The following is a 24,599-nucleotide window of genomic DNA, read 5'->3' as shown; positions in this document are numbered from 1 at the left end:
TATATATATATCTAAATATATATATATAAATATTTATTTATTTATATATAAATATTTATTTATTTATATATATATATTTAGATATAAATATATATCTAAATATATATAAAATAAGTATATATAAATATAATTATATAATATATCTATCAAATATTATGTTTCTATATTAAAATATATTGTATATATAAAATATATTATATTATCTATAAACATTGTATTTATATATATAAATATAATATATAATATAAATATATTATATTTATAAAATTATATTTCTATATTAAAATAGGATATATATCATATATAGTATATATAATTTTTAGTATAGTTTAATTATATTTATATAAAATATAATATATATAATATTTATATATAAAATAGAATATTTATTATATCTTATATAATTCTTTAGTATAGTTTTAATATAGAATTTTCTTTTAATATAATATAGGTCATAAAATAATAAATCAGCCTTCTGAAACATGGAATCAAGATTTTCAGCTCTTCCCCTACTGGGGTTCCCTGCAAATTCCAGGGGGGATTTGGGATCTTCCCCAGGAACAGGGACAGGAGGAGAGGGAATGGCTCAGGGTGGAATCAGCAGGAATTTCCTCATGGAAAGGTTGTGAAATATTGTCAGGGGCAGCCCAGGGAGGTTTGGAGTCTCCATCCCTGGAGGTGTCCAGGGAAGGACTGGACTGGTGCACTCAGAGCTCTGGGCACAGGTTGGGTTTAATAATCCCAGAGGTTTTTTCCAAGTTCACTGATCCTGTGGCTGTGTTTACAGCATAAATCACGAGAGGTTGTAGGTGTGATCTTAACCTGTCACTTGGGACATTTAGGAAATATTACAGGTACCTTTATGTGTTTTTCACTTGGAGGGACAGGCTATGAACAGTGAAATATCCTGTTTACCAAGCCAGTGCTGTGTTAAATCTGCATTTTCAAGAGATGCCTTGAGATAGAAATCGTGTTTCTGAGTATGACTTTCCATTTCAAATGTATAAAAAGCATCTGAGAAAATGTAAATTAAAAGAAAAAAAGCCTTGAAGGAAAAGGGGAAGGGGAAAGGTCAGCTGCACACAGTTTGTTGTGGCTCTGTGTAATCCTGGCAGTGGCATCTGTTCCCTGTTATTGTTATAAAAATGTGATTTCATTAGCTTTGGGATGAATCACGGGCTGGGGAGCTGTGCTGGAGCTGGCTCACAGTGGGCCCAGCCTGTCAGAGTGCATATGCTGAGTCTGGCTGGGGCAGGCAGAGCTCCAGGAGGGCCCTGGGGGATGCAGGATGGAGCTCTCTGCTCCTCAGCCCTGCTTGGGGCCAGCTGGGGCTGCTCAGGAGGGAACTCAGGGCTGGCTGAGTGCCTGGGCACTGCCTCAGAGGGCGGCTGCGCCTCACCAGCTCGGGGGCACAGCAGGGACAGCCCTGCCTGTGTCACTGCTGTGGCACAGAGAGAAAAACTGACATGGGTGGGGTGAGAAATGGACGGTGTGGGGTTGAGGAATGGCTGGGCTGGGGTTGAGAAAAGGATGGTGTAGGGTTGAGGAATGGATTTGTGGGGGTGAGGAATGGACGGTGTGGGGTTGAGGAATGGATAGTGTGGGATGAGAAATGGATTTGTGGGGGTGAGGAATGGACGGTGCGGGGTAGAGGAATGGGTGGTGTGGGTGAGACATGGAGCTGTGGGGTCGAGAAATGGATGGCGTGGGGTGAGACATGGACAGTGTGGGGCTGAGGAATGGATGGTGTGGGTTTGAGAAATGGGCGGTGTAGGGTTGAGAAATGGGCATGGGGGGTGAGAAAAGGATGGTGTAGGGTTGAGGAATGGATTTGTGGGGGTGAGGAATGGACGGTGCGGGGTAGAGGAATAGGTGGGCTGGGGTTGAGGAATGGATAGTGTGGGATGAGAAATGGATTTGTGGGGGTGAGGAATGGACGGTGCGGGGTAGAGGAATGGGTGGTGTGGGTGAGACATGGAGCTGTGGGGTCGAGAAATGGATGGTGTGGGGTGAGACATGGACAGTGTGGGGCTGAGGAATGGATGGTGTGGGTTTGAGAAATGGGCGGTGTAGGGTTGAGAAATGGGCATGGGGGGTGAGAAATGGACGGTGTGGGGTTGAGGAATGGGTGGGCTGGGGTTGAGAAAAGGATGGTGTAGGGTTGAGGAATGGATTTGTGGGGGTGAGGAATGGACGGTGCAGGGTAGAGGAATGGGTGGTGTGGGTGAGACATGGAGCTGTGGGGTTGAGGAATGGATGGCGTGGGGTGAGGCATGGACAGTGTGGGGCTGAGGAATGGATGGTGTGGGGTGAGACATGGACAGTGTGGGGCTGAGGAATGGATGGTGTGGGGTGAGACATGGACAGTGTGGGGCTGAGGAATGGATGGTGTGGGTTTGAGAAATGGGCATGGGGGGTGAGAAATGGATGGTGTGGGGTTGACAAATGGATTTGTGGGGCTGAGGAATGGGCATGGAGGTTGAGAAATGGATTTGTGGGGGTGAGAAGGAAGAGGCAGAAGGGGTTGAGCATCTGCTGCCACAGGAAGGGCTTTGGCCACGTGGCCCCATCCAGGGTGGACTTGGGGATGTGGGGCTTGGGGAAGCCACAGAAAACTCCTTGTGCAGCTCCTACCCCAGTAGAGAGCTCCAATTCCTCTTTTCCCAGCTCCTTCTTTACCAGAGAGCTCCAATTCCTCCTCACCCCCATCCCTGAGGGCTGAAAAATCCCTGCAGGACAGTCACTAAAATCTGCTTGTCTCGAAGGTGCCATCCCATCCCTTGCATTTCTCTGGCTCCCAATTATACCTTTATTTTTCCTTCTTCTTGCTGTTAAATCCTTAACTTTGAGCATTGCCTTTGAAATCTGTGTCTGGTGGAGATTTGCAGTGCAAGTCACTGTTGCTTGAACCTTGATTGATTATTCCCAGCTGCTCCAAAGGGATAAACTCTGCGTTGGTGCTTCTGGAGCATGGATTTTGTGTTAATTATGTGGGAATCTGTTAATTGCATGGTAAATCTGAGTAAATGGAGTAAAAATCTGATTATTGCAGTACAAGGGATGTTTTTACTGTCAGAATTGGAACATCCCGTGGGAAGAGAAGTTCTTCCTGAGGAAACCTCAGCCCTGGTGGCTTCACTCAGCGCCTGGGAAATCCTGAGCATCCCTGAGCCAGGCTCTGCAGGTCCAGGTGCTCCTGGCTCCCTCTGCAACATTTTCCTCATCATTCACGGAGCAGCAGTCCAGACTGGTGACATTTATCACAATGGGGAAGACAGAAGTGATTTTTGAGGGCAACCAAGTTCAAAGACTTCGCTGTAAGTCTTCAGGATTAAAGATTTACTTGATGCATCTTCTCCTGTTTAATAGACAGGAAGAGATGAAAGGGAATTTCTAGAAAGATTTTCGTTCATACTTAATGATGCCACTATTAGATGAGCTTTGGCACAGTGTCCCGAGCCATGAAGCTTTAAAACCAACCTTTTTTAAACTTTAAATGACCTTTTTTCATCCTCCAGCTTTAATAGATAAAGATTAGTTCAGCCTCATTACCTCCCTAGTGCTGGGGGCTGGTTTAATATTTAGTTAAAGTAACTAGTCTCCCAAAATGAGCACATTTTGCTGGTTTCCCAAATCCCACAGGGAGGCTGGAAACTCTTCTGGAATTTGATCTGAGTTGTGGAACTGCTGCTGTCACTTCCAGCCTGAATCCAGCTCTCCATCTGAATTCCTTTCTTTCCAAAACCTTCACTTTTTCCCTTTTCTCTTGTATTTGCTCCCAAAGTTCAAATTCAATCAGAGCTGAGTAGGTTAAAGAGTTTTGCTGTTGTTATTTTGGGTTCCTTTTCCTTTTCCTTTTCCTTTTCCTTTTCCTTTTCCTTTTCCTTTTCCTTTTCCTTTTCCTTTTCCTTTTCCTTCCTTCTTCACCTTCAGGGAAGTTTTCAAGGTTCTCAAAAATAAGAATAGAAAAATCCCATCCTAAACAGAAATTTAAAAAATCTCTGTACAAACTTTTTTTTTTTTTGCTTAGCTGGCTTGAGGAAACTATTCCAAATGCTTTGCTTTTGACTATTTTTATACTTCAAAATCACTTAACTGTGCATTAGTGGAAGTGGATTTTGTTTGAAAGCTGCCAATTAGGAAAATACTTGAAAAACATTCCCCAATTTAGTGATTTTGAAGCTTTAAATTAGAAACTAATGAATCTGAGAATGCTGACATCCACTCCCCCAGTGCTGATATTTAATTTCACACAGTCAGCACCTGAGCAAGAGCTGCATTTGGTGATGCTCATCATGGATTTACCCTTCCCTGGGAGCAGGGCTGCAGGAAAAGTTCCTGCAAGAACTTTCTCCTCTGCTTCTCTCCTGGAAAAGTGGAGTTGGTGGCAAATTGCTCTCCCAGCTTTGTTCTAATTAAAAGAAGTCCTCAGCCATGTTAATATCCTAAACCCCCTGCTCCTGGCCTTGGAGGAAAGCACAACCCTTTTTGTGGCATAATCAGATTAAAAAGAACTCAAATTAACTCCCATAAAACTGGGAAAAGATAGGAAAAGAGGGAATTGTTGAGTTTCCTTCCCTTTTTCCTTCCCTTTTCCCTTTTCCTTTTCCTTCCCTTTTTCCTTCTCCCCAGCACCTGAGCAGTGCTGAAGGGCACCTCTCCCTGTGGAGGGATTTTTCTGGGGAGAGAAGACAAGAATTGGTATTTTTTTAATGCACAGAGCAAGCAGCAGCACTGCTCTCCCCCAGATAAAATAGAAAATCTGCGTTCTGGGGGGCACCTCCTGTTAGCCAGGATAAACCCTCTGGGGTGCCAGCTCCTCATCAAATTCTGCCCTGAATGCAGGGAATTTTCCGTTTGAAAAATATTTGTCCCTCCCCACCCAGTGCTGCTTCCTGAAATATCCCAGCTCCTCAGCACCCCAAAGGAACCATCCCGGGGTTTTTGGGGACATTCTGCCGTCGTTAGGACGTGAGGCAGCTCCTGGATCTGGGTTTTTTGGGGTTGGGCAGCTGGATGAGCCTGTCTGGGAGCAGCCAGCCCGTGTGGCAGTGGGTGCTGGGAGCCTGGCAGCGTGGGTGGCTGTGCTGTGGCATTCCAGCAGGTAAAACAGAGATTTCTCTGCAGAGATTTCACCACCCACCTGTCTGGCAGGGCCTGGGGAGTGGGAGAAGCAGCGGGAAAGGCCACGTGTGGGAAGGGGGATGTGGCAGCTCTGGTGGTGACAGGAGCACAAACAGAGCTCCTGCAGGGATCAGGAGTGTGGGTGATGCTGGAGAGGAGACCTGGAACAGGGGCTGGGCAGAGTTAAAGGAATAAAAATTTATTAAAAGGGTTTTAAAAGATACACCTTGGGCTGTACAAGACCCTGGCCAAGGCTACAGCCAAGATGGACTCCAGGTCACGAGTTTTCACACTTTTATAAATTTTGTTCCATTTCCGTATTGGGTTCATTGTCCAATTCCAGCTCCAGGTTCTGCAGTCCCAGCCTCCCAGTTTGCTCTCTGTTGTTCAGTTTTCTGTTGTTTGTTGCTCAGTTCTCTGTTGTTTGCACTTTTTGGGCTGGAGCTGCAGTGGTGTCCTTGGTTCTGGGGCTGGATAAGGATTGTTCTGTGTGACTGAGCTGTGAGAAGAACTTCAAACACTTAATGTGAAGTTCAGAGCTCTATTCCAATGCAGTGTAGAATGTGGAAAACATGAAAGCTCAACATTAAGGCATCATGGCGATGAGGAGGGGGGTGCAGATCCCAAACCTAACCCGTGCCTACGCCTTTTTCCCCCCACAGCTGCCATCCTGGATGACCCCATGGAGTGCAGCAGAGGGGAGAGGCTCTCCATCACCCTGGCCAAGAACCGCATCAACCGCGCGCCCGAGCGGGCGGGCAAGGCCAGGGTGGAGGTGGACATCTTCGAGCTGCTGAGGGACAGCGAGTACGAGACAGCTGAGACCAGTGAGTACCAGCCCTGGGGTGCCTTGGGGAGGCTGGGGTAGAGCAGAGGCTGGAGGAGTTAAAGAATAAAGCAGGGATTTGTTAATAGGCTCGATGGATGCTCCTTGGGCAGCACAAGAGCCCAGCCAGGGATGCACCCAAGATGAATCAAAATAGTCCCAAAATGAACCCAAAATGGTCACAAGATGAACCCAAATACCTTGGTTCATTTCCCAAATGGTCGCAAAATGAACCAAACATGAACCCAAAATGGTCCCAAAATGAACCTAAAATAACCCCAAGATGGTCCCAAAATGAACCCAAGGTGAACGCAAAATGGTCACAAAATGAACCCAAGGTGAACCCAGAATGGTCTCAAAATGACCCCAAAATGGTCCCAAAATGAACCCAAATGGTCCCGAAATGAACCAAACATGGACCCAAAATGGTCCCAAAATGAACCAAACATGGACCCAAAATGGTCCCAAAATGAACCCATGGTGAACCAAAATGGTCCCAAAATGAACCCAAAATGGTCCCAAAATGCACCCAAGGTGAACCAGAATGGTCCTAAAATGAACCCAAAATGAGCCCAAATGGTCCCGAAATGAACCAAACATGGACCCAAAATGAACCCAAGAGGACCCAAAATGGACCCAAAATGGTCCCAAAATGAACCCAAGATGACCCAAAATGGCCCCAAAATGCACGAGCGCTCCCAGGGTCTCTCCCTGGGATCAGCTCTGCTCCATTTGCACCTTGCAGTTCATTGTCCCATTCCAGCTTTAGCCCAGGCACTCCCACCCTGCTTGTTTTTCTCTCTGCAGCCCACGGTGTTTGTGCTCCTGGGCTGAGATTTGGATCATTTGTCCTTGGTGCCCAGCTGGAGCAGGAATTGTTTTGTGTCCCTGCTCTGTGCACAGAGCTCAGCATGCCCTGATGTGAACCCAGACCCACACACTAAATGAGCACAGAACCTGAAAAATAGAAAAACTTCTATAAAATATAAAACCTGAGGCACCACCAGAGAGCCCAGCTCTCCTCCCAGGAGCCATCTGGCACTCTGAACTTGTGATTTTGTGGCAGTCAAAGGGGAACAGAGAGAAAAAACCCATCTCTGCTCCTTGCACAGAGCAGTTTTCATTTGAGATGAATGAAATGTGCTGGTGCAAGCTCAGGCGTGGACTGAGAGAATCCCTGCCCCCAGGAAGCTTTGCCACCATTCAGTGGCTTGGGACAAATAATTTCCTTTAATCTGCCTGTCAATAAACAGGAGTAATGCTGATCCTTTGTCAAGAGCTTAATGTTGAGCAAACAAGAGACTCTGGGGCAAGTTGGGTGCAATTAAGTTGTTTTTGAAACCCTGTGGAATCCTGTGTGTCAGCAAACAGAGCAGCTCTTCCTGGAGCTTGAGATTGGCAGCAGATTTATTTACACCAAGTGAAGTTCCTCAAGTGATGTTTGAAATCTTGAGGATGAAGAAGAGCTAATTTCCAAAGAGCAGCAGATTTCAAGTCTCTGGATGAAGCTGTTCTTTATTAGGGTTGTTCCTCTGGATGTCCAATATGCCAGCTCTGGGCTGGTGAATAAAAAATAAATTTATGGTCACAGTCCCACAGTTTGAAAGGAACCCTAAAGGTCTCTGACATTTTTTTTTCCTGTAAGTGGAAAAACCCTTTGGAATAGGAAATCGTCCTTTTAAAATCATTTTAGAGTTCAAGGGAGTGCTATAATTTTTTATTACCAGTTGGCTCAAGAAAGCTGGAGGAATAATTTTAAATAATCTGGATTTTAGACTCATTTCCTAATGATTCCGCCTTCCATGACTGTGTGATCTGCCAGGTTATCCCCAAAAAGCGTGGCAGGGTGTTGTGCTTTGGGGCTGGCTGGTTTTTCCTGGACTTTTGGTGGCTTTTCTGCTCAGGGATCTCCAGGTAGAGCAGCTCTGTGGGGCTGTGGGATCAGCACATCGCTCCCTCATTTCCTGCACCAGCGTTTGCTCTATTTATAGGAGTGTGCAGCTAATAAAGAGATCTCAGCAAGAACCTGGGTTTATTTATAGAGCCTGTCAGGCAGCCCAGGCTGAGCCCAGCTCAGGCACCTGCACCCAGCCCGAACCATTTTTAAACATTTTCCTGGTTTTCCCCATCTCTGTTGTCCCCTCTTGTCCCCTAACTTGGCACAACATTAAGGCAAACCCAATTTATCTGGCCAGACCAATTAAGACCCAATTTATCTAGCCAGACCAATTAAGATCCAGTTTATCTGGCCAGACCTTGCAGAAAGGATGGGAATTGCCATGGAATCCCAGAATCCCAAACTGGAATGGGTTGGGAGGGACTTTAAGCTCATCCAGCTCCACCCCAAGCTGTCCTTAGACACTTCCACTTTTGGATGGCAGCTTCTCCGGGCATCTAAAAGTGGCATTTTTTCCCCAATTTTTGTTCTTTCCTCGTAAATATCCTGCTTGCAGCAGCACTCCTGGCCTCTAGTTTGGTTTTTGGGGAACAGACCTGATTGCAGTGACCCCAGAGATGCTGTAAGGATCATCAGAAGGATTTCTGATTAATTTTCAGCCTGTGACACTGCTCAGGAATTCTTCTCCTGGAAGGTTTCTCCAGCAGAGGGACTTTAATTGGCTGAGAATGAAATATTATGTGAGAAATTGTTGTTTTCAGCAAATGTGTTGTGTGGGGAGAAATTGGGAAAAGGGCAAGTGAGGAAAAGGCATCTCCCATTTCCAGTTTTCACCTTGGGGTGATTGTCTTTGTTTCCTTTACTTGGGTTTTTAGAGTAGAAATTGCAGCAAATTGACTTGATTTTAGTGAATTTTGCAGTGTGTTATTTGCCTTTTCTTCAGAGGGGAAAAAATTGTCTGGAAGCTTTTCTTAAAAAAGAAATAATCTGGATTCTGTATGGCTCTGCTATTAATGTCACTGATGTTATTCTTGATTTATCCTGGTGGCAGAGGAAAATCAGATCCCCAAAGTTAAATTTCAAGGCTTTCATGGCTTTCAAATGCTTCAATACGTTGCTGGTTTTTGTTATGACACACAATATTAATAAAAACTGTTGAGATGTTTTAACCTGTGACTGCAAAGCTGTTTACAGCTGTTTAATACTGTTCTCACATTTCACACTCCTTGATTCACTGTTAAATATCACAGCTCCATGCTTAGCTGACAGATCTGGGAGTGCTGGGATTACACCACATACTCCAAATACAGGAAAAAAGAAGAATTTTGGGGAGAAAGGATTTTTATTTGGGGAGTAAGAGTTATTTTTTTTAATTGTATTTTATTTTTATTGTATTTTATTTTATATTTTATATTTTATATTTTATATTTTATATTTTATATTTTATATTTTATATTTTATATTTTATATTTTATATTTTATTTTTAATTTTTTATTTTATATTTTATTTTATATATTTACATTATATCTTTAATTTTTTAATTTTTTATTTTTTATTCAATTTTAATTTTATTTTTATGATTATTCATTCTTTAATTTTATATTTGATTCTATTTTATATTTTATATTTTATTTTATCTTTTTATATCTTATTTTATATTTTATTTTTTATTTTATTTTTATTCTTATTTTATTTTAATTTTATTTTTTATTTTATTTTTACTTTACTTTTATTTTAATTTTTATCTATTTTTTATATATTATATTTTATTTTTATAAATTTTTTTCCTGGCACCGTTTTTGTCCCATTTTCCCTTCTGACTGACTCAGGTGTTTTCATGTAAGAGAGCCCCCAAATCTGAGCTGCTCCAGCAGGTAAAATCCCAACCAATCCATCACATTCATGCCTGGTTTGCTATTCCAGCTTTAGATATGAATGAACACAAACTTTGGCTGTTCCTGTGTCATTTTAAGGAGGTTTCAATGAGAAGTTGTGAGCAGAGCCTTCATTTATTTTGGTTTTTTGCTGTTTCAAGGAAAACCTGTTCTCTCTTTGTGTTTGATGTTCCAGCTCCTTTTGTGCGGCTCCAAAGTGACTTGTTTAATCATGTCTTTATCGAAACCACCTTGTTCCCTTTGATGTCTGGGCAGGACACATTTCCCTGCTTGTCACCCTGTCCCCTCTGGCCTCCTCAGCCTTTTAAGCTCCTCTTTGTTGTGAATCCAGTTAAAGTAACCAGGCTCCCAAAATAAACACATTTTGCTGGTTTCCCAAATCCCACAGGGAGGCTGGAAACTCCTCTGGAGTTTGATCTGGGTTCTGGAACTGCTGCTGCCACTTCCAGCCTGGATCCTGCTCTCCATCTAAATTCCTTTCTTTCCAAAACCTGCACTTGTCCCTTTTCTCTTGTATTTGCTCCCAAAATTCAAATTCAATCAGAGCTGAGTAGGTAAAAGAGTTTTGTTACTGTTATTTTGGGTCCTTTTCCCCTTTTCCCCTTTTCCTTTTCCTCTCTTAACCTTCAGGCAAGTTTTCAAGATTCTCAAAAATAAGAATAGAAAATCCAGGGCAGGTCAGGCAGCAGCTGGAGAATTGGAGATTTTTGATTTATCCACACAATGGATATTTCAGAGTGCCCTTCCAAAGGGTCCTTTCAGTGTTGTTGACTCCAACATGTTGGGGGTTTTTTGGTTTTTTTTTTTGCCTGTCCCACTATTTGGGGACATAAATTATTTATTTATGCTTCAGTTTTGTGTTCAGTTTCATTTTCAGCCTGTTCTGGTTATCAGGGATAACCAGATATCTGGTTGGGGTTGGAAGGGACCTTAAGGTTCATTTTTTTCCACCCTTTGCCATGAGCAGGGACATTTTCCATTATCCCAGTTTGCTCCAAGCCCTGTCCAAGCTGGCCTTGGACGCTTCCCCGGCCTCTCCAGCCCTCTCTGGTGTCAGGTTCCTGTCAGGAAGCACAAGGGATGCTCCAGGAGCATCCCAGAACCCCTTTTCTTTATGCCCTTGGTGTTTTCTCTCTGAGAAGCCCATGGCCAGTCCCTGTCTCTGGAGATCTCAGCTCTGTTTTGCAGTCAGGGAGCTCCTGAGGTGTTTCCACACTTTGCCTGCTGGTTTATTTTGAATTATAACCAGGAATCCTCTGTGTGTTCTGTTTGAAACCCTGCTCAGGTATCTGTGTGCTCTCAATGAGATGATTCTGCCCCAGGGGTGGCTCCTCTCTCTGGAGGGACCTTCCAGGCCTGCTTTGAACAGGGCAGGATTCATGGAAATGTTTTCCTGGGATCTCAGGAAGAGAAAGGCACTCTGGCCATGTCTGAGGGGATGTGAATACATTTATCACCAAGAGCTCCTCGTTTGTTGTGCTTTTTCATGTTCAAAAATAAGTTTGCAGCTCTGCCTTCCTTTAGAAAATCTCTTGCTATGTGCCAAGTGCCCAGATGTGGATTTAATTCCCAAATTCACTCATGGAAATGGTTGGGCACTGCCCTGCTGTACAAAAGGAGGGTCCCTGTGCCCTGAGCACACACCTGATCCAGATCTCAGGAAGAGAAAGGCACTCTGGCCATGTCTGAGGGGTTGTGAATACATTTATCACCAACAGCTCCTCATCTGTTGTATTTTTCATGTTCAAAATAAGTTTGCAGTTCTGCCTTCCTTTAAAAAATGTCCTGCTGTAACCCAAGTGCCCAAATGTGGGTTTAATTCCAAAATTCATTCGTGGTAATGGTTGGACACTGCCCTGTGCCCTGAGCGCACACCTGATCCAGGATGGTAAAGAGGTTTTTAAAGTGATGCCACTTCAATTCCAGCACTTTTGAGACCCTGAATTCTACACAACATCAAAATTGGGGCAGAAACTCGGAGCTGCTGGAGCCTGCGGCATCCCAAAGGGCCCTGCACAGCCCTCAGCTTCTGTGGTGTTGGAGTATGGAGGGATTGGAGTGGCAGGGGTCTGGAATTGTCCATGGTTACAGTCCCTGGGAATATTAGATGGATTTTGGATACAGGACCAACATTTCCACGTGCTGCCAGTGCTCGTGTGGATGCCCATGGCAGCAGCAAGGTCGAGCCTTTTCTCCCTGAGAGCCCTGACAGCACCAGGTAAAACAGGAAATATGCTTGGATTACAAGAGAATCTTTCCAAACGTGCTCAAAACCTTCGCCTCAGGCACCTCCACTTTGTTTCCACTCATTTTCCTTCATTTTCGTGGATGTTTCCCCCTGGTAGTGATAAGCCAGGTCTTTTTCTTCCTCCAGTTGTTGCAACCCTGTTGCTATGGCTACTTAACCCACTTTTTGTTCCTGCTGGGAGGCACGAGGAGAAAATCACTCCCCAAACTTTCCCCCTTGCACGCCGCAACAAAATTTTCCTCAGGAATTTTGTGCTGGTGACCTGTGAGAAATGGAGAGCTTGGAGCAGCTCCTTCCTCGTGGATGCTGAATGGCAGAGCTGAGAGGCACTGATGAGTGCTGCTTTCAGCCTGGTGCTCCTCATTTAAAAGGATCTTCTGGAGAGCTTTAAGTGCCTGTAAATTTTTTAAGCACGGAGGAAAAGCAAGCCTTGGGTTCCTTTGAAGATGCTGCAGAAAAAAAATATCCCTCCATAGGAGATTGAGTTGTTGGAGGGAGAGGGAGCTGAGGAGGAAGGAAAACCCAAGAGGAGATGTTTGCATTTCATGAGCACTTTCTGTAAGAAGTTGGAGCAATCAGCAGGGACTGGGGAGGATAAGGAGTTTTTTCCCTTCAAAAGAGAAGCAAAACCAATTCCCCAAAGTGACAAATTAAATGAGATTTGGGCCTCATTTTCCAGGCTGTGGAGGAGAGTAAGGCCAGAGATCACAGAATGGTTTGGATTGGCAAACCTGACAGATCATCTTGTTCCAGCTCCTGCCATGGGCAGGGACAATCTTGGGCACTTCCAGGGATGCAGGGGCAGCCACAGCTTCCCTGGGAAAACTTGAATTCACTCCCCAAACCCCAAACTCAACCCCAAACTTGCTGTTCTAGCTCACCCCAAGCACAGTGAACTTTTATTCCCCTTCCTGCCTTGATTTAAAGACTTGAGGTCACTAAAACCCCATCCCTAATCTGCATCTCAGCAGTTTTGATGATGAATTTGCTTTACTTTAAAAAAAAACCTCACCATGTCCAGATTTGAATTTTTCCAGCTCAAATAACTCTTCACAACCCTCACAAGAGTTGTTCTGAGGTGCAAGCCAGGGGAAGAGGCAGGTTTGATAGTGATGACAGCTGAAATCTCAGCTTTGGGGTGCAGTGCTTTGGTTTTTGTACACAGAAACCTTGTGAGCTTGCTGTGGCCGTAACTCTCAAGATTTTTGGTGCCTCTTTTCTCCCTTTTGGTGCCTCATTTGTGCTCAGAAAGATTCCAGTTGAGCAAATGTGGTTTTGTCTGGGGAAAAGCTGAGTGTTTGAGGATGATGAGGCAGGTCAGCTCTCAGGAGGCTTTTGAAGCTCAGGGATTGAGGCATGAGGGGCTCTCCCCTCCTGCTCAGGAGGTTTTTCCTGCTCTGAAGAAAAGGTTCTGAGTGATGCAGGGGATGGGGATGGCAGCAGGGAGGTGGAAATTCAGCTGGATTTGTGCTGTGAATTAAAAGGACCCAAAACCCCCTTGCAGTTTAACCCAGGAAGAGATTTAACTTCAGTTTTTTCAGGTGTTTTTTATGGCTCTGCTAACCTTGGTGGCAGGGAGCCAGAAGATTTCACTACTGCCAGCAAGAAAACAACACCAAACAAATGAAAACCAGCAATGAAATCCTTGTTTTTACCACTGAACTCTGCAAAGATGAGGGGAGAAATTGCTACGAGCCTGTTTGATGCTTTAAAGCCAGGGCACTGCTGTGTTTAGCATCTTTCCATAAATTTTAGTTCATGTTCCTGACCTGGGGACAAAAAGGGGCCAGAGATGAAGATTCTGGGGTTTTGGGGAGAGTTTAGGTGGGGTTTTAAAACTGGGGGAAGATGGACAGTGTTACAGGCCGTGTGACAGTGCTTCAGGGGGAATAAACGGATTTCGGGGATGGAAATGGCACAGAGAGTGCTGTGTGAAGGAGGTGAGGCTGTGTTCTTACTGAGCATGGCTGTCTGCTGGAATTTGGGTGAATTCTGACCTCTGTTCCCTCTCTTGCTGCCCACAGTGTGCCAGATCCTCCCCAAAGGCGTGGTGGGAGTCCTGGGACCTTCCTCCAGCCCAGCCTCCAGCTCCATCATCAGCAACATCTGTGGGGAGAAAGAGGTGAGTGGGAAATTCATTTGTGATGTCAGCATGGTGCATCACCCTCCTCCAATTGCACAGACCTTTGAAATGTCTCCCTTTCCCCTCTGCTGCCTCTTTCTGCCTCCCTTTTCCTCTCTGCACCCCCTTTTGCTCCTCACATTCATCCCCACATCCCCACTGAGGGCTGCACAGCCCAAAGCTCACCCTGCTGGATGCAAACCCAAATCTCCTGTTATACTTTGTGCACGTTCTTGGGGAGCTTTATGTTTACTGCTCTTCCACCCAGTTCAACCCCTTTTTTATCTCTGTCCAGGCTATGTGCTGGATTTAATATTTTATAAGCCCTGAACCTTCCTACACGGATCTGGCTCTGCACTCTGGAGAAGAAATTGAGTTTTCTTCTCACAGTTCATCCCTTTAAAGGCTGATAACATCTCTCAGCCATTTAGTGGCTCTCTCTGGAGCTCAGCCTTCCAACAGAGGAGGCTGGCACTGAGCACTGTAAATAATTTGCATTCACAAATGAGTGCTGGTTGTTGTTCCTGGAGGTAGGAAGGGATGGATGGGAGGGATCCTCCAGCCCTGAAGCACGGGGCTGCAGCAGGAGGGCTCTCCTGGGGCTGTTTTGTAGTGTTTTCTCTCGCTAAATGCCCTGGACTTGTTCTCCATGCCAGGAAAGGCAACTCTGCAAGTGGTTTACCTCTGAAATTCAGATTCATTCTGAGTCTCTGATCTGATGCTCCTGATTTTTATTTTTTTTTTTTTTTCTGGTGCCCTCCTGAGGTGTTTGGTGCTCTCCATGAGATGTAAACATGCAGGAACTCTGTGGGATTTACGTCCCAGGAGCATCAGCTGGGGCACAGAGCCCCCTGTGCCTGCAGCCACCCCTCGGGGACCGGGAGCAGTGTCCCCAGACAAGCACTGGAGGGACTGATGGTCTGGGGGATGAACCTGTCCTATGTTACCCCTCTCATGCCCAAAGAATGTCCAGAAAGGGGAATTGCACTGGGATAGAGCTCTTGGAAAGGAGAAGAGGGTTTCTGGGATGAAGGCAGGGCTGATGTCTTTTGTGGATTCCTTCCACACAAGAATCCCTTTCCTTTCCCCTGTCCCAAAAGGGGAATTGCACTGGGACAGACCTCCTGGAAAGGGGACAAGGGTTCATGGGGATGAAGGCAGGGACTGACCAGGGCTGTGCTCTGCCCTGATGTGTTTTGTGGATTCCTCCCACACAAGAATCCCTTCCCCCATTCCATAAAGGGCAATTGCAGTGGGACAGAGCTCTTGGAAAGGAGAGGAGGGTTCCTGGAGATGAGAGCGGGGGCTGAAAAGGGCTGTGCTCAGCCCTGATGTGTTTTGTGGATTCCTTCCACACAAGAATCCCTCTTTCCCTGTCCAGAAAGAGGAATTGCACTGGGGCAGAGCTCCTGGGAAGGAGAGGAGGGTTCCTGGAATGAAGGCAGGGGCTGAACACTGAACAGTGGTGGATTCCTTCCCCTGTCTCTGCACCTCTGAGCCCCAGGCTGGTCTGGATCCCTCCCAGCAGTGATCAGGAGCTGCCAGGAGCTGCCCTGTCTTCTCTGGTTATGGAAATCCACCTTTCCCTCCTGGCTGAGGGCTGCGGGCTGGAATCAAGGCGGATAGCAGCTTATTACTCGTTAACTTCGCCCTGCTAAGCAGCAGCTCCTGCTGTCACTAACGCAGCCTTGAGGAGCTCCTAATGGGCTCTCCCAGGAGGGGAGAGGAGGGAGCCAGGGGCTGATGGCTTCCGAAGGACGCACTGAGGACCTGACACGCTGCTAACAAAGCTGTGGCAGATGTTTCCCTTCCTCCGACTTCTGCTTCTTCCAGAATAATTCACCTGGCAGGAGGAAAACAAGATTGCCTCTCTTAATCTGGCTGAGACTGGAGAGTCTGGGCACGGTCTGTGTGTCTGTCCAGTGCTCCATCCATGGTCTGCTTTGCATTTGCAGGGAGGAATGATGAGGAGGACTCCATCTTATCAGAAGGCTAATTAATTACTTTATTATACTATATTATTCAATCCTATATTATGTAAGAGTCGAAATGAGGAATGTGGGACTCCAGGGGATCTCCAAAATGCAGTTTATTGTACCCAAAATGCAGTTTATTGTATCCAAGACATTACAGCAGTGCAGGGTGGTGGGTGACAGAGCTGTGCCCACAGCTGTCAGCTCCAGCTGCAGGCAGGCCTGGAGACCCTGAGTTTAGGTTACAATGCATTATAGACTTTTCTTTTGGTTATAATACATTATATACTTTTCTTTGGTGAGCATCTTCATACAGCAGAACCAATCTATACCTTAACTTTTACCTCTAGCCTATCATAACTGCTGTAATTACCATATTCATGTTACTGTTCTCCAATCACTAAAAGTCAGTACTTTACAGTTTAAGCTAGAAGTTGTTTTTCAGTTTTCTTGCAGTGGAAAATTCTGAGACCTTTTTTCTGTTTGCAACTTTGCTGCCTTGTTTGCCTGTGCTCTCTTTCTGCTTGGTAAAAACATCTTCTCGTTTGGGGTGGGTTTATCCTTTGCTCTAAGCCATAAAAACCCCTTCTAACCAACACACCCTTTGCCTCACTGGTTATCCAGTGAGACTGGCTCAGCAATTCTTTTCTTCTGTATCAAAACTTCCTTTTATTTCTATTCCTTCTTCAGTTTCTACATTCAAAAATCTTTCTGCCAAGCACACATATCTGTGAGACTTTCTTGTCAAACTTTCATCCTTCCCAACAATATTACACTATATTACATTACATCTAAACTGAATCTGCCAAGCACTCAACTCAACTGCCCAGAATCTCATGACTGTCAGCCCACAGTTCTGACAGACACGTGGCCCTGATAGGCCAAGGAAACAAAACCCCATCACTGTGGGTAAATTTCCATATTGGATTCTACTTTGGCACAAACACAGGCACAGCAAATGAGATAAGAATTGTTTTTTTCTTTCTCTGAGGTTGAGAGAATGTGAAACCCAGGAATATTCTTGTGAAGAATTGTGCCTTGCTTTTTTCTGTGAGGAGGAATGTGGCTGCAGCCTGCAGGATGTGCAGCAGAGCTCCCTCAGATTGAGCCCTGCGCCTTCCCAGCTCCCAGAACTCCCCCTGGAGCACATCCTGCTCCAGCTGCTGCTTTGCTACACCCATCACAAACCCAGCCCTGTCTGGTCAGAAATGCCCAAAGCTTCTGGCTGCTGTGCTGTTCCTCCCCTGCCCAGCCTCACCAGCGCGGAGTCATCGCATTCTTGCCTTCCTCTGTGATGGTGTTCACAGGGGTTCTTGGATGAGGGGAGAGACGAGGATCTGACTCCATGTTTCAGAAGGCTTGATTTATTATTTTATGCTATTTATTACATTAAAACTATACTAAAAGAATAGAAGAAAGTATTTCATCAGAAGGCTGGCTAAGAATGGAAAAGGAATGATAACAAAGGTTTGTGGCTCGGGCTCTCTGTCCAAGTCACCTGACTGTGATTGGCCATTAATTAGAAACAACCACATGAGACCAATCCCAGATGCACCTGTTGCATTCCACAGCAGCAGATAACCATTTTGTTTACATTTTGTTCCTGAGGCCTCCCAGCTTCTCAGGAGGAAAAATCCTAAGGAAAGGATTTTTCATAAAAGTTGTCTGTGACATTCATGTCTGCTAATGAATTACCTGGTGGCCCCTCCATGCAGAGGGCAGGGCTGGGTTCAGGGCCCTGGGTGATCCCTGTGTCTCTGCACAGCATCCTCCCCCAGCAAAGGCAGGGCCCAGCCACAATTAGTGCCCCAGCTAATTAGGCTGAGCTCACAGGGAAGGTTTCCTGTGCTGTAATCACAGTCCCTGATGCCTTTCTCTGAGTGGCTCAGCAAGACTCTTCCTGCTCTGCTCCTTCCCGTGCTTTTTGTTGCTGTGATAATTATTTTCCTCTGTTGCTGCACGAGTCCCACCCTCCCCTCTTGACTCCCGTGCTGCTGTTGCAGTTTTAATGGGATATTCCACTTTCTGCCTGCTGTGTGCTTCACACCACAGGCCCTTTATCGCAGATTTACTTGTTTTCATTTCTACTTCCTCTTTAATTATATTTTCCTTCCTCAGGTTCCTCACTTCAAAGTGGCTCCAGAGGAGTTCCTGAAGCTGCAGCTCCAGAGGTTCACCACCCTCAACCTGCACCCCAGCAACACCGACATCAGCGTGGCCGTGGCAGGAATCCTGAATTTCTTCAACTGCACCACTGCCTGCCTCATCTGTGCCAAAGCTGAATGTAAGTCTTGGTTTTCCTGCCCCTCTGCTTCATCTCCACTTTGTTTGGTCCCAGCTCCTCATGTCTCTGCTCAGAGCAGCTTTTCCACTCCAGTTTCTCCACCCTGGTGCCCCATGGAGTGTGGGAATCCACAAAATCAGAGGGTTTTGGGAAAGCTGCAAAAGGCAGGCCTCAGAGACAGCAGAACTGTGATTAGAGCTAAGCAGCAGCCATGAGATAGGTCAGCAGAAAAATTATTTAAACTGTAGAAAAGCAAGGACAAATAGAACAATGGTCTGTGTATTAATGCTTGGCTAGAATAACTCTCTAGGCTACAGAAAAGTTTATCTAGTGAGAAATTAGGAAGGTTGAAGCTTAATAATGGAGCTCTGTGCATTGCGTTTTAAGGCTTACAAGCAGGTATTGTATCCTAAATAAGCAGGTATTGTTTTAACCAAAGGTACATGTGCTTACAGTGGTTGGATAGAACTACTGTCAATATAGAAGCATATACTATACAGATATAAATACTGTCAATGTGCTTTTGCTTTGTGTGATGGGTCAAAAAACTTATAAACTAAGTTATAACATTAAGTTCTGAGTCTGCTGCCTGGGATGTGAGCTGCTGGCATCTTCCCATTGCCATAACCATGTAATGAGGCTGATGCTGGAAAATAAAACAGCTCAAGGCAGTTCCACAGCAGCCCCATCCCATTTGTGGTCTGTAAATAGCCCTCGCCAGTGTCAATGGAGGAGTTTTTCAGAGGAGGAAAGGGGATGGGTGGAGATGATCCTGCCTTCTGTTTGCCCATCTGAAGAGTGTTTTGCTTCCACAGATGGGGCTTTGGGTAAGAAAAAGAAAAAAATTTAAGAAAGGCATAGGCCTGTTTCTGGAGGTTATTTTTAGGCAAGTAAAGCACTTTGAAATGTGGCTTGCTCAAAGCCACGTGCAGTTTGTGTGGCCTAAAAGTGGGATTTGAGTAACAGCACAGAGCATCCTCCTGGCTCTGCAGCCTGCATCTGCTGGGGACTGTGTGTCTGGACAATGGGCCTTCCACCTCAGCAGGGCCACATCCATTCCTGCAGGGCCAGATCCACCTGAGCAGGGCTGTATCCACCCTCAGCAGGGCCAGATCCATCCCTGCAGGGCCAGATCCACCTCAGCAGGGCCATCACAACCTCAGCATGGCCATATCTATCCCTGCGCAGCCTTTTCTATCCCTGCAGGGCCAGATCCACCTCAGCAGGGCCATCACAACCTCAGCATGGCCATATCTATCCCTGCACAGTCTTTTCTATCCCTGCAGGGCCATCTCCACCTGAGCAGGGCCATCTCCTCTTCACCAGGACCATCTCCACCCTCAGCAGGGCCAGATCCATCTCAGCATGGCCAGATCCACCTTGCCAGGGCCATCTTCACCCTTGGCAGGGCCATCTCCTCCTTGACAGGGCCGGATCCATCTCAGCAGGGCCCGATCCACCTCAGGAGAGCCATCTCCACCCTCGCCAGGGCCATCTCCTCCTCAGGAGGGCCCGAGCCATCTCAGTAGAGCCATATCCATCCCTACAAGGCCATCTCCACCTGAGCAGGGCCATCTCCTCTTCACCAGGACCCTCTCCACCTCAGCAAGGCCATCTCCAACTGAGCAGGGCCACATCCACCTCGCCAGGGCCATCTTCACCCTTTGCAGGGCCATCTCCTCTTCACCAGGGCCATCTCCACCTTCTAGAGCCATCTCCTCCCTCTCCAGGGCCCTCTCCACCTCACCAGGCCTGTCTCTATCCCTGCAGAGCTCCTGCTGTGGCAGGAGCAGGCTCAGCATCCCTGATCTCAGCGTGTCCTGTGCTTTCTGAGGTCACCGTGCAGCAGATTTGGGGTGGCCACAGCAGCTCTAGGGTTTGGCAGCCACAGCAGCCTGGAAAAGGGGCTTTGGAAAGGCTCCTGGGTGCAGGCACAGCTTTGGGATTGTGTAGGACATGAAATAAAACAACACTCACGCTGGAATCTCCAAGGTAAAAAGGAGGGAAGTTTATTTCCTGACTCCAGCATTTATAGATTTCCAAAAGTGCCAGTGGATTGGAAGGTGACAGTGCCACCTCTCCAATGACACTTCTCAAACCAACAGCCCATCAAATTACGGAAAAAAATGTAAAACAATAATTATTCATATAAAACTGTGTGAGAAAGTTCATTACAAGGATGTAAACTTAGATAAACACCTTGGAAGAACAAGGTGACAGGAATGCTGCCCTGTGACTGGGCCAGCACCATTCCCAGTTAGCAAACTCCCCAGCAGCAGCAGCTGATGGAAGATTCCTGCACAGGGACTCAGGGACAGAAGTGTTTTTAGCTCCTCTTTGTGTTTTCTGTGCCCCAGGGCAGTAGGCTGAGGTGGGTCAGTAAATCACCCTCAGTGAGCAGCGCTCACATCCACCCCAGGAAAGGCCCTGGCTCAAAATGATGCAATTAAAATCATGCAAATGGTCTCCCACATCACTCCCAGAGCTGGAATTTTTCATTGTCTAACCTTAACCTTAAGCAAGAAGGGAAGCAAAGATAATTAGGTTTTCTCAGCTGCCGTGCAGGAGGCTCAGGGCTCTGCACCCCTGCCCTGCTCCTGGGCCAGGAGTCTCCCACTGGAATTAACATGATTAATATGATTTTTATTTAGCTGGATCAAACCCTCTTACCTGAAGCAATCCAATTTATTTCGCTCTGGTGCTGCTGGATAACTCAATATTTAGGATGTGCTGAGTCCTTCCCAGACCCAGGGAAGCAGTGGGACAGGAGCCTTTCATCCTCCCAGCTCTTTGTGCTCAGCAAGGAGCTGATCTGAGCCAGGCTTGAAGCCCAACACCCCCTGACTGTAACAGAGCACAGACGAGGCTTAATTGAGCTTCATGTAGGAGCACAAACCCTGATTTTCCCTTAGGACATGCACTGCTCCTAAGCTCAGTCCTTAAACAACTAACTGGAGGCATTTCAGGCTTTTGGAAGGTTCCCTTGAGGCAGCTGAGGGGAGCATGAGCGCTGCCTGCTCATCAGTGAGGAAATGCTGCTTTGAGGGATGTTGTTATTATTTAGATCCCAGGAGGGGCAAGCTGGAGCTGCTTTGGTTTAAGTGTGAGGCTGTGATGGGACCCCCGGGCCCTGCCCTGCCACACTCACCCCGTCACATCCTTCCTCTGGGGATTGGATGTGATTTCCCCTGGCAGGAGCAGAAAATGACCCTTAAACTTGGGCCAGCCTAAGTGCAATGCCCTGGGGAATGTAAAATGTAAATGAGATTTGTGTGACTCGGTTTGGTGGATAGAATAAGAGTATCTGACTCAGTTTCTCTGTGGTGTTCAAGAATTAGCTGGTTTGGGAGCTGCTCTGGAAGGTTTTGTGTGGTTCCACAGAAACCTTAACCCTAAAAGGCAATTAGAGGAGTGCAGGGACTTTTTAGGAGCTTCTGTGATTGCCAGAGGAGAGGGAATAACACTCAGTGCTTGGGAAGGGTGACCAGGGTAGTGAGGTCTGAGACCTTGCGCACATCCTTGGTCCTTTTCTAAAAGTTTTATTTTTAATTCAAACACCCAGGGAGACGAAGCAACATTTTGGGATTAAAAGCAAAGCTGGATGATGGGAATGTTCTCTTCCCAACCATCCATGTCCAGGAGTGGAACCCTCAGCAGCCCTGCAGCTCCTCCATCAGCAGGAGCATTAAATAGGGATGTATTTGAGCTCCAGGACAGCCCCAGCTCCTGCCTTTCCCCCTTTCCAGGAGCATCTCTGCTGCTGAGAGCTCAGGAGTGAGGCTGCGCCTGCCAGCTCCCGATGTTTGCATAAGAAAAAATCAAATAATCAAGGTCAGGACTTGCCACAGGCCAGCCTGAACCTCTCTCAGAGCTCCCCATGGGAGTGTTGGAGCAGCAGGTGCCTGGTGCAGCCTCTGTGTGCTCGCTTTGGTACTTCAAAGGTGCCAGGAGGAGTCTGCGAGCCTTTGTGGGGTTCACATCCCTCTGAAGTGCCAGTCTGGCAGCAGCAGCAGCGAGAGTCTCACATTCTCTCAGCATCAAACAAAGGGGAATCTCTGCACAATAGAGACTTCCCTGCACACAGCAAGAGCAGCTGCAAGCAGGAGGCTGGATGGGGCTACAGGTAGGATCTAATGTGCTGGAAATGGTAATTTCCTCGAGCTGAAGGCAGAGATCAAATGTTTCTTTTTGTTTTTTATTTTTTTATTCTCCTTGTTCCACTTCTTCCTCTCTGTGCCTGATGAGCTTTAGAATTTTTTTCCTGGGTTTCACAGCAGCAGAGTTTGCTGGGATGAGCTGCAAGCAAACTTGGTAGTGTCAGGGCTGTGATTTCCAGCAGCCCTGTCTGGCCTGCTGCAGATGTGGAATGAGGTGAAAATAAACCCTTCCACATCCTCGAGGGTCAAATGGAAGGCTTAGGAAAAACTGTTCACCTGGGGTAGAGAACAGAATAAGTGTTCAGGTGAGCTCCTGGTGTGCTGTGAGCAGAGTGAGTTCTCTGCCGGGTGAGGAAGAGGAAGGAGCTGGTGTGACCCATAAAAGCCCTGGCACAGCTGGTTTATAACCCCTTGCTGTGCTCCTCCTGTACCCAGAGAACAGGGGAGAGGCAAGGGCATTGCCAGGAGCTCAGAGCAAGCTCAGAGTGCTTTAAACCTCTCCCTGGGAAGGAAGGGTTCCTCATCTTGGACATGCCCCTTTTCCTGCCCTGCTTTGTTCCCTGGTGAAGTCCTTGAGAGCAGAGCTCCAGCACCGATCCCACCCTGCTGTGACCCTCCCCTGCCTCCTGACCTGCTGGGGAATGAGTGGATTCGTGCAGTCAGAAATAAGTCAGGTTAAGAGTAAAGCTCTGACTTGAGGGTTAATTTGCCTCTCTGGCAGCGGGGCTGTGACCCTGCTGATGGTTCTGTTTCTCCAGCTCTGTTTCCCCCCTGTTTTGGGGTTGTCTTCCTGAGGGGATGGGATGTGCGGCTATGCTGTCTGCGTCGTGCTGATGAATCCATCTGCTGGTTCCTCTGGTCAATCAAACTTGGCAGGAGGTGATTTCTTGATGAAACTCAGCAGCTGGAGACAAGAGAAGCTCTATCAAAGTTGCTTTCTTGACTAACAAAATCTGCAGCAGGAGTTTTGACATCTTATTAGGCTTCAAGGCAGCTGTGTTGGAAGGAGCCCTTGACGTGCCCATCCTTATTTTTGTCACGATTTTTTAATGTTGTACTTTTGCAGTGACCTCCAGCTCTCAGCAGAGCTTCTCATCCCCTTGGAAGAGAGCAGCTGCCCCATCAGAGTGTTCCAACAGCTCCCAAAAAAGTTGCCCCTTCCTGGGCACTTAATTTGGGAGCTGGAAATGCAAAGGCTGAGGGGGAGGAATAATCCTCCAGTAAACAGAACAATCCCAAATGCAGGGAGATAATGGAGACCTTGTCTGGACCTTATATTGAAGTTCTTATCTCTTCCCAAGAGGGGTTTGGGACCACTTTCTTTTCCTGGAGAAGAGCTGGAGTAGCTCCATCACTTCTCCTTCCCTGCTGGACCAAACAATGGCTCCTAAATCCTTTCCACTTTTTTTTTTTTTTTTTTTCCTGAGGAGCAGCTGAAATAGTTTTATTATTTCTCATTCCCTGCTGGACCCAGATTTGAGCCCCAAATCCATTCCTTTCCTCTCTCTTTTTGTGAGAAACAGCTGTAATAACTCCATTATTTGTCATTCCCTGCTGGACCCATAATTGAGCCCCAAATCCTTTTATTTCCTCTCCCTTTTTCTGAGGAACATTTGGAGTAACTCCAGTATTTCTCATTCCATGCTGGACCCAGAACTGAGCCCCAAATCCTTTTATTTCACTCTCTTTTTCTGGGGAACAGCTGAAATAACTGGAAATATAATAACTCCATTATTTTTCATTCCCTGCTGGACCAAGCACTGAATCTCCTTTGCAGTGCCCAGAGCCAGAACTTCAGGAACACATCCTGCCATGGATCACCGTGTCCCATGGGAGAACCAAGCCCCAAACTCACAGGGCTCTGTCCTTTTTGTCTCTCCTCCCAAGGCCTTTTGAACCTGGAGAAGCTGCTGCGGCAGTTCCTCATCTCCAAGGACACGCTGTCGGTGCGGATGCTGGACGACAGCCGGGACCCCACGCCGCTCCTGAAGGAGATCCGGGATGACAAGACAGCCACCATCATCGTCCACGCCAACGCCTCCATGTCCCACACCATCCTGCAGAAGGTGAGA

General features: G+C 46.6%; 1 protein-coding gene across 2 annotated transcripts in view; it reads left to right on the top strand.

Moving 5' to 3' along the window:
- GRIK4 (glutamate ionotropic receptor kainate type subunit 4) overlaps positions 1–24,599 on the top strand; it is a 204,722-nt gene that overhangs the window by 119,588 nt on the left and 60,535 nt on the right. The window contains exons 1-5 of one of the 2 annotated variants that reach the window (XM_059488215.1): positions 5,017–5,104; positions 5,787–5,951; positions 14,016–14,113; positions 18,205–18,370; positions 24,415–24,593. In XM_059488215.1, the coding sequence (XP_059344198.1) occupies positions 5,017–5,104; positions 5,787–5,951; positions 14,016–14,113; positions 18,205–18,370; positions 24,415–24,593 (696 nt within the window). Of the gene's footprint in view, positions 1–5,016; positions 5,105–5,786; positions 5,952–14,015; positions 14,114–18,204; positions 18,371–24,414; positions 24,594–24,599 lie in introns of those variants that run through there. The other variant, XM_059488214.1, reaches the window with a different exon arrangement.

The sequence above is a fragment of the Ammospiza nelsoni genome, chromosome 24, assembly GCF_027579445.1.
Source record: "Ammospiza nelsoni isolate bAmmNel1 chromosome 24, bAmmNel1.pri, whole genome shotgun sequence".
NCBI lineage: Eukaryota > Metazoa > Chordata > Aves > Passeriformes > Passerellidae > Ammospiza > Ammospiza nelsoni.
This window is presented reverse-complemented; position numbering and strand designations above follow the sequence as displayed.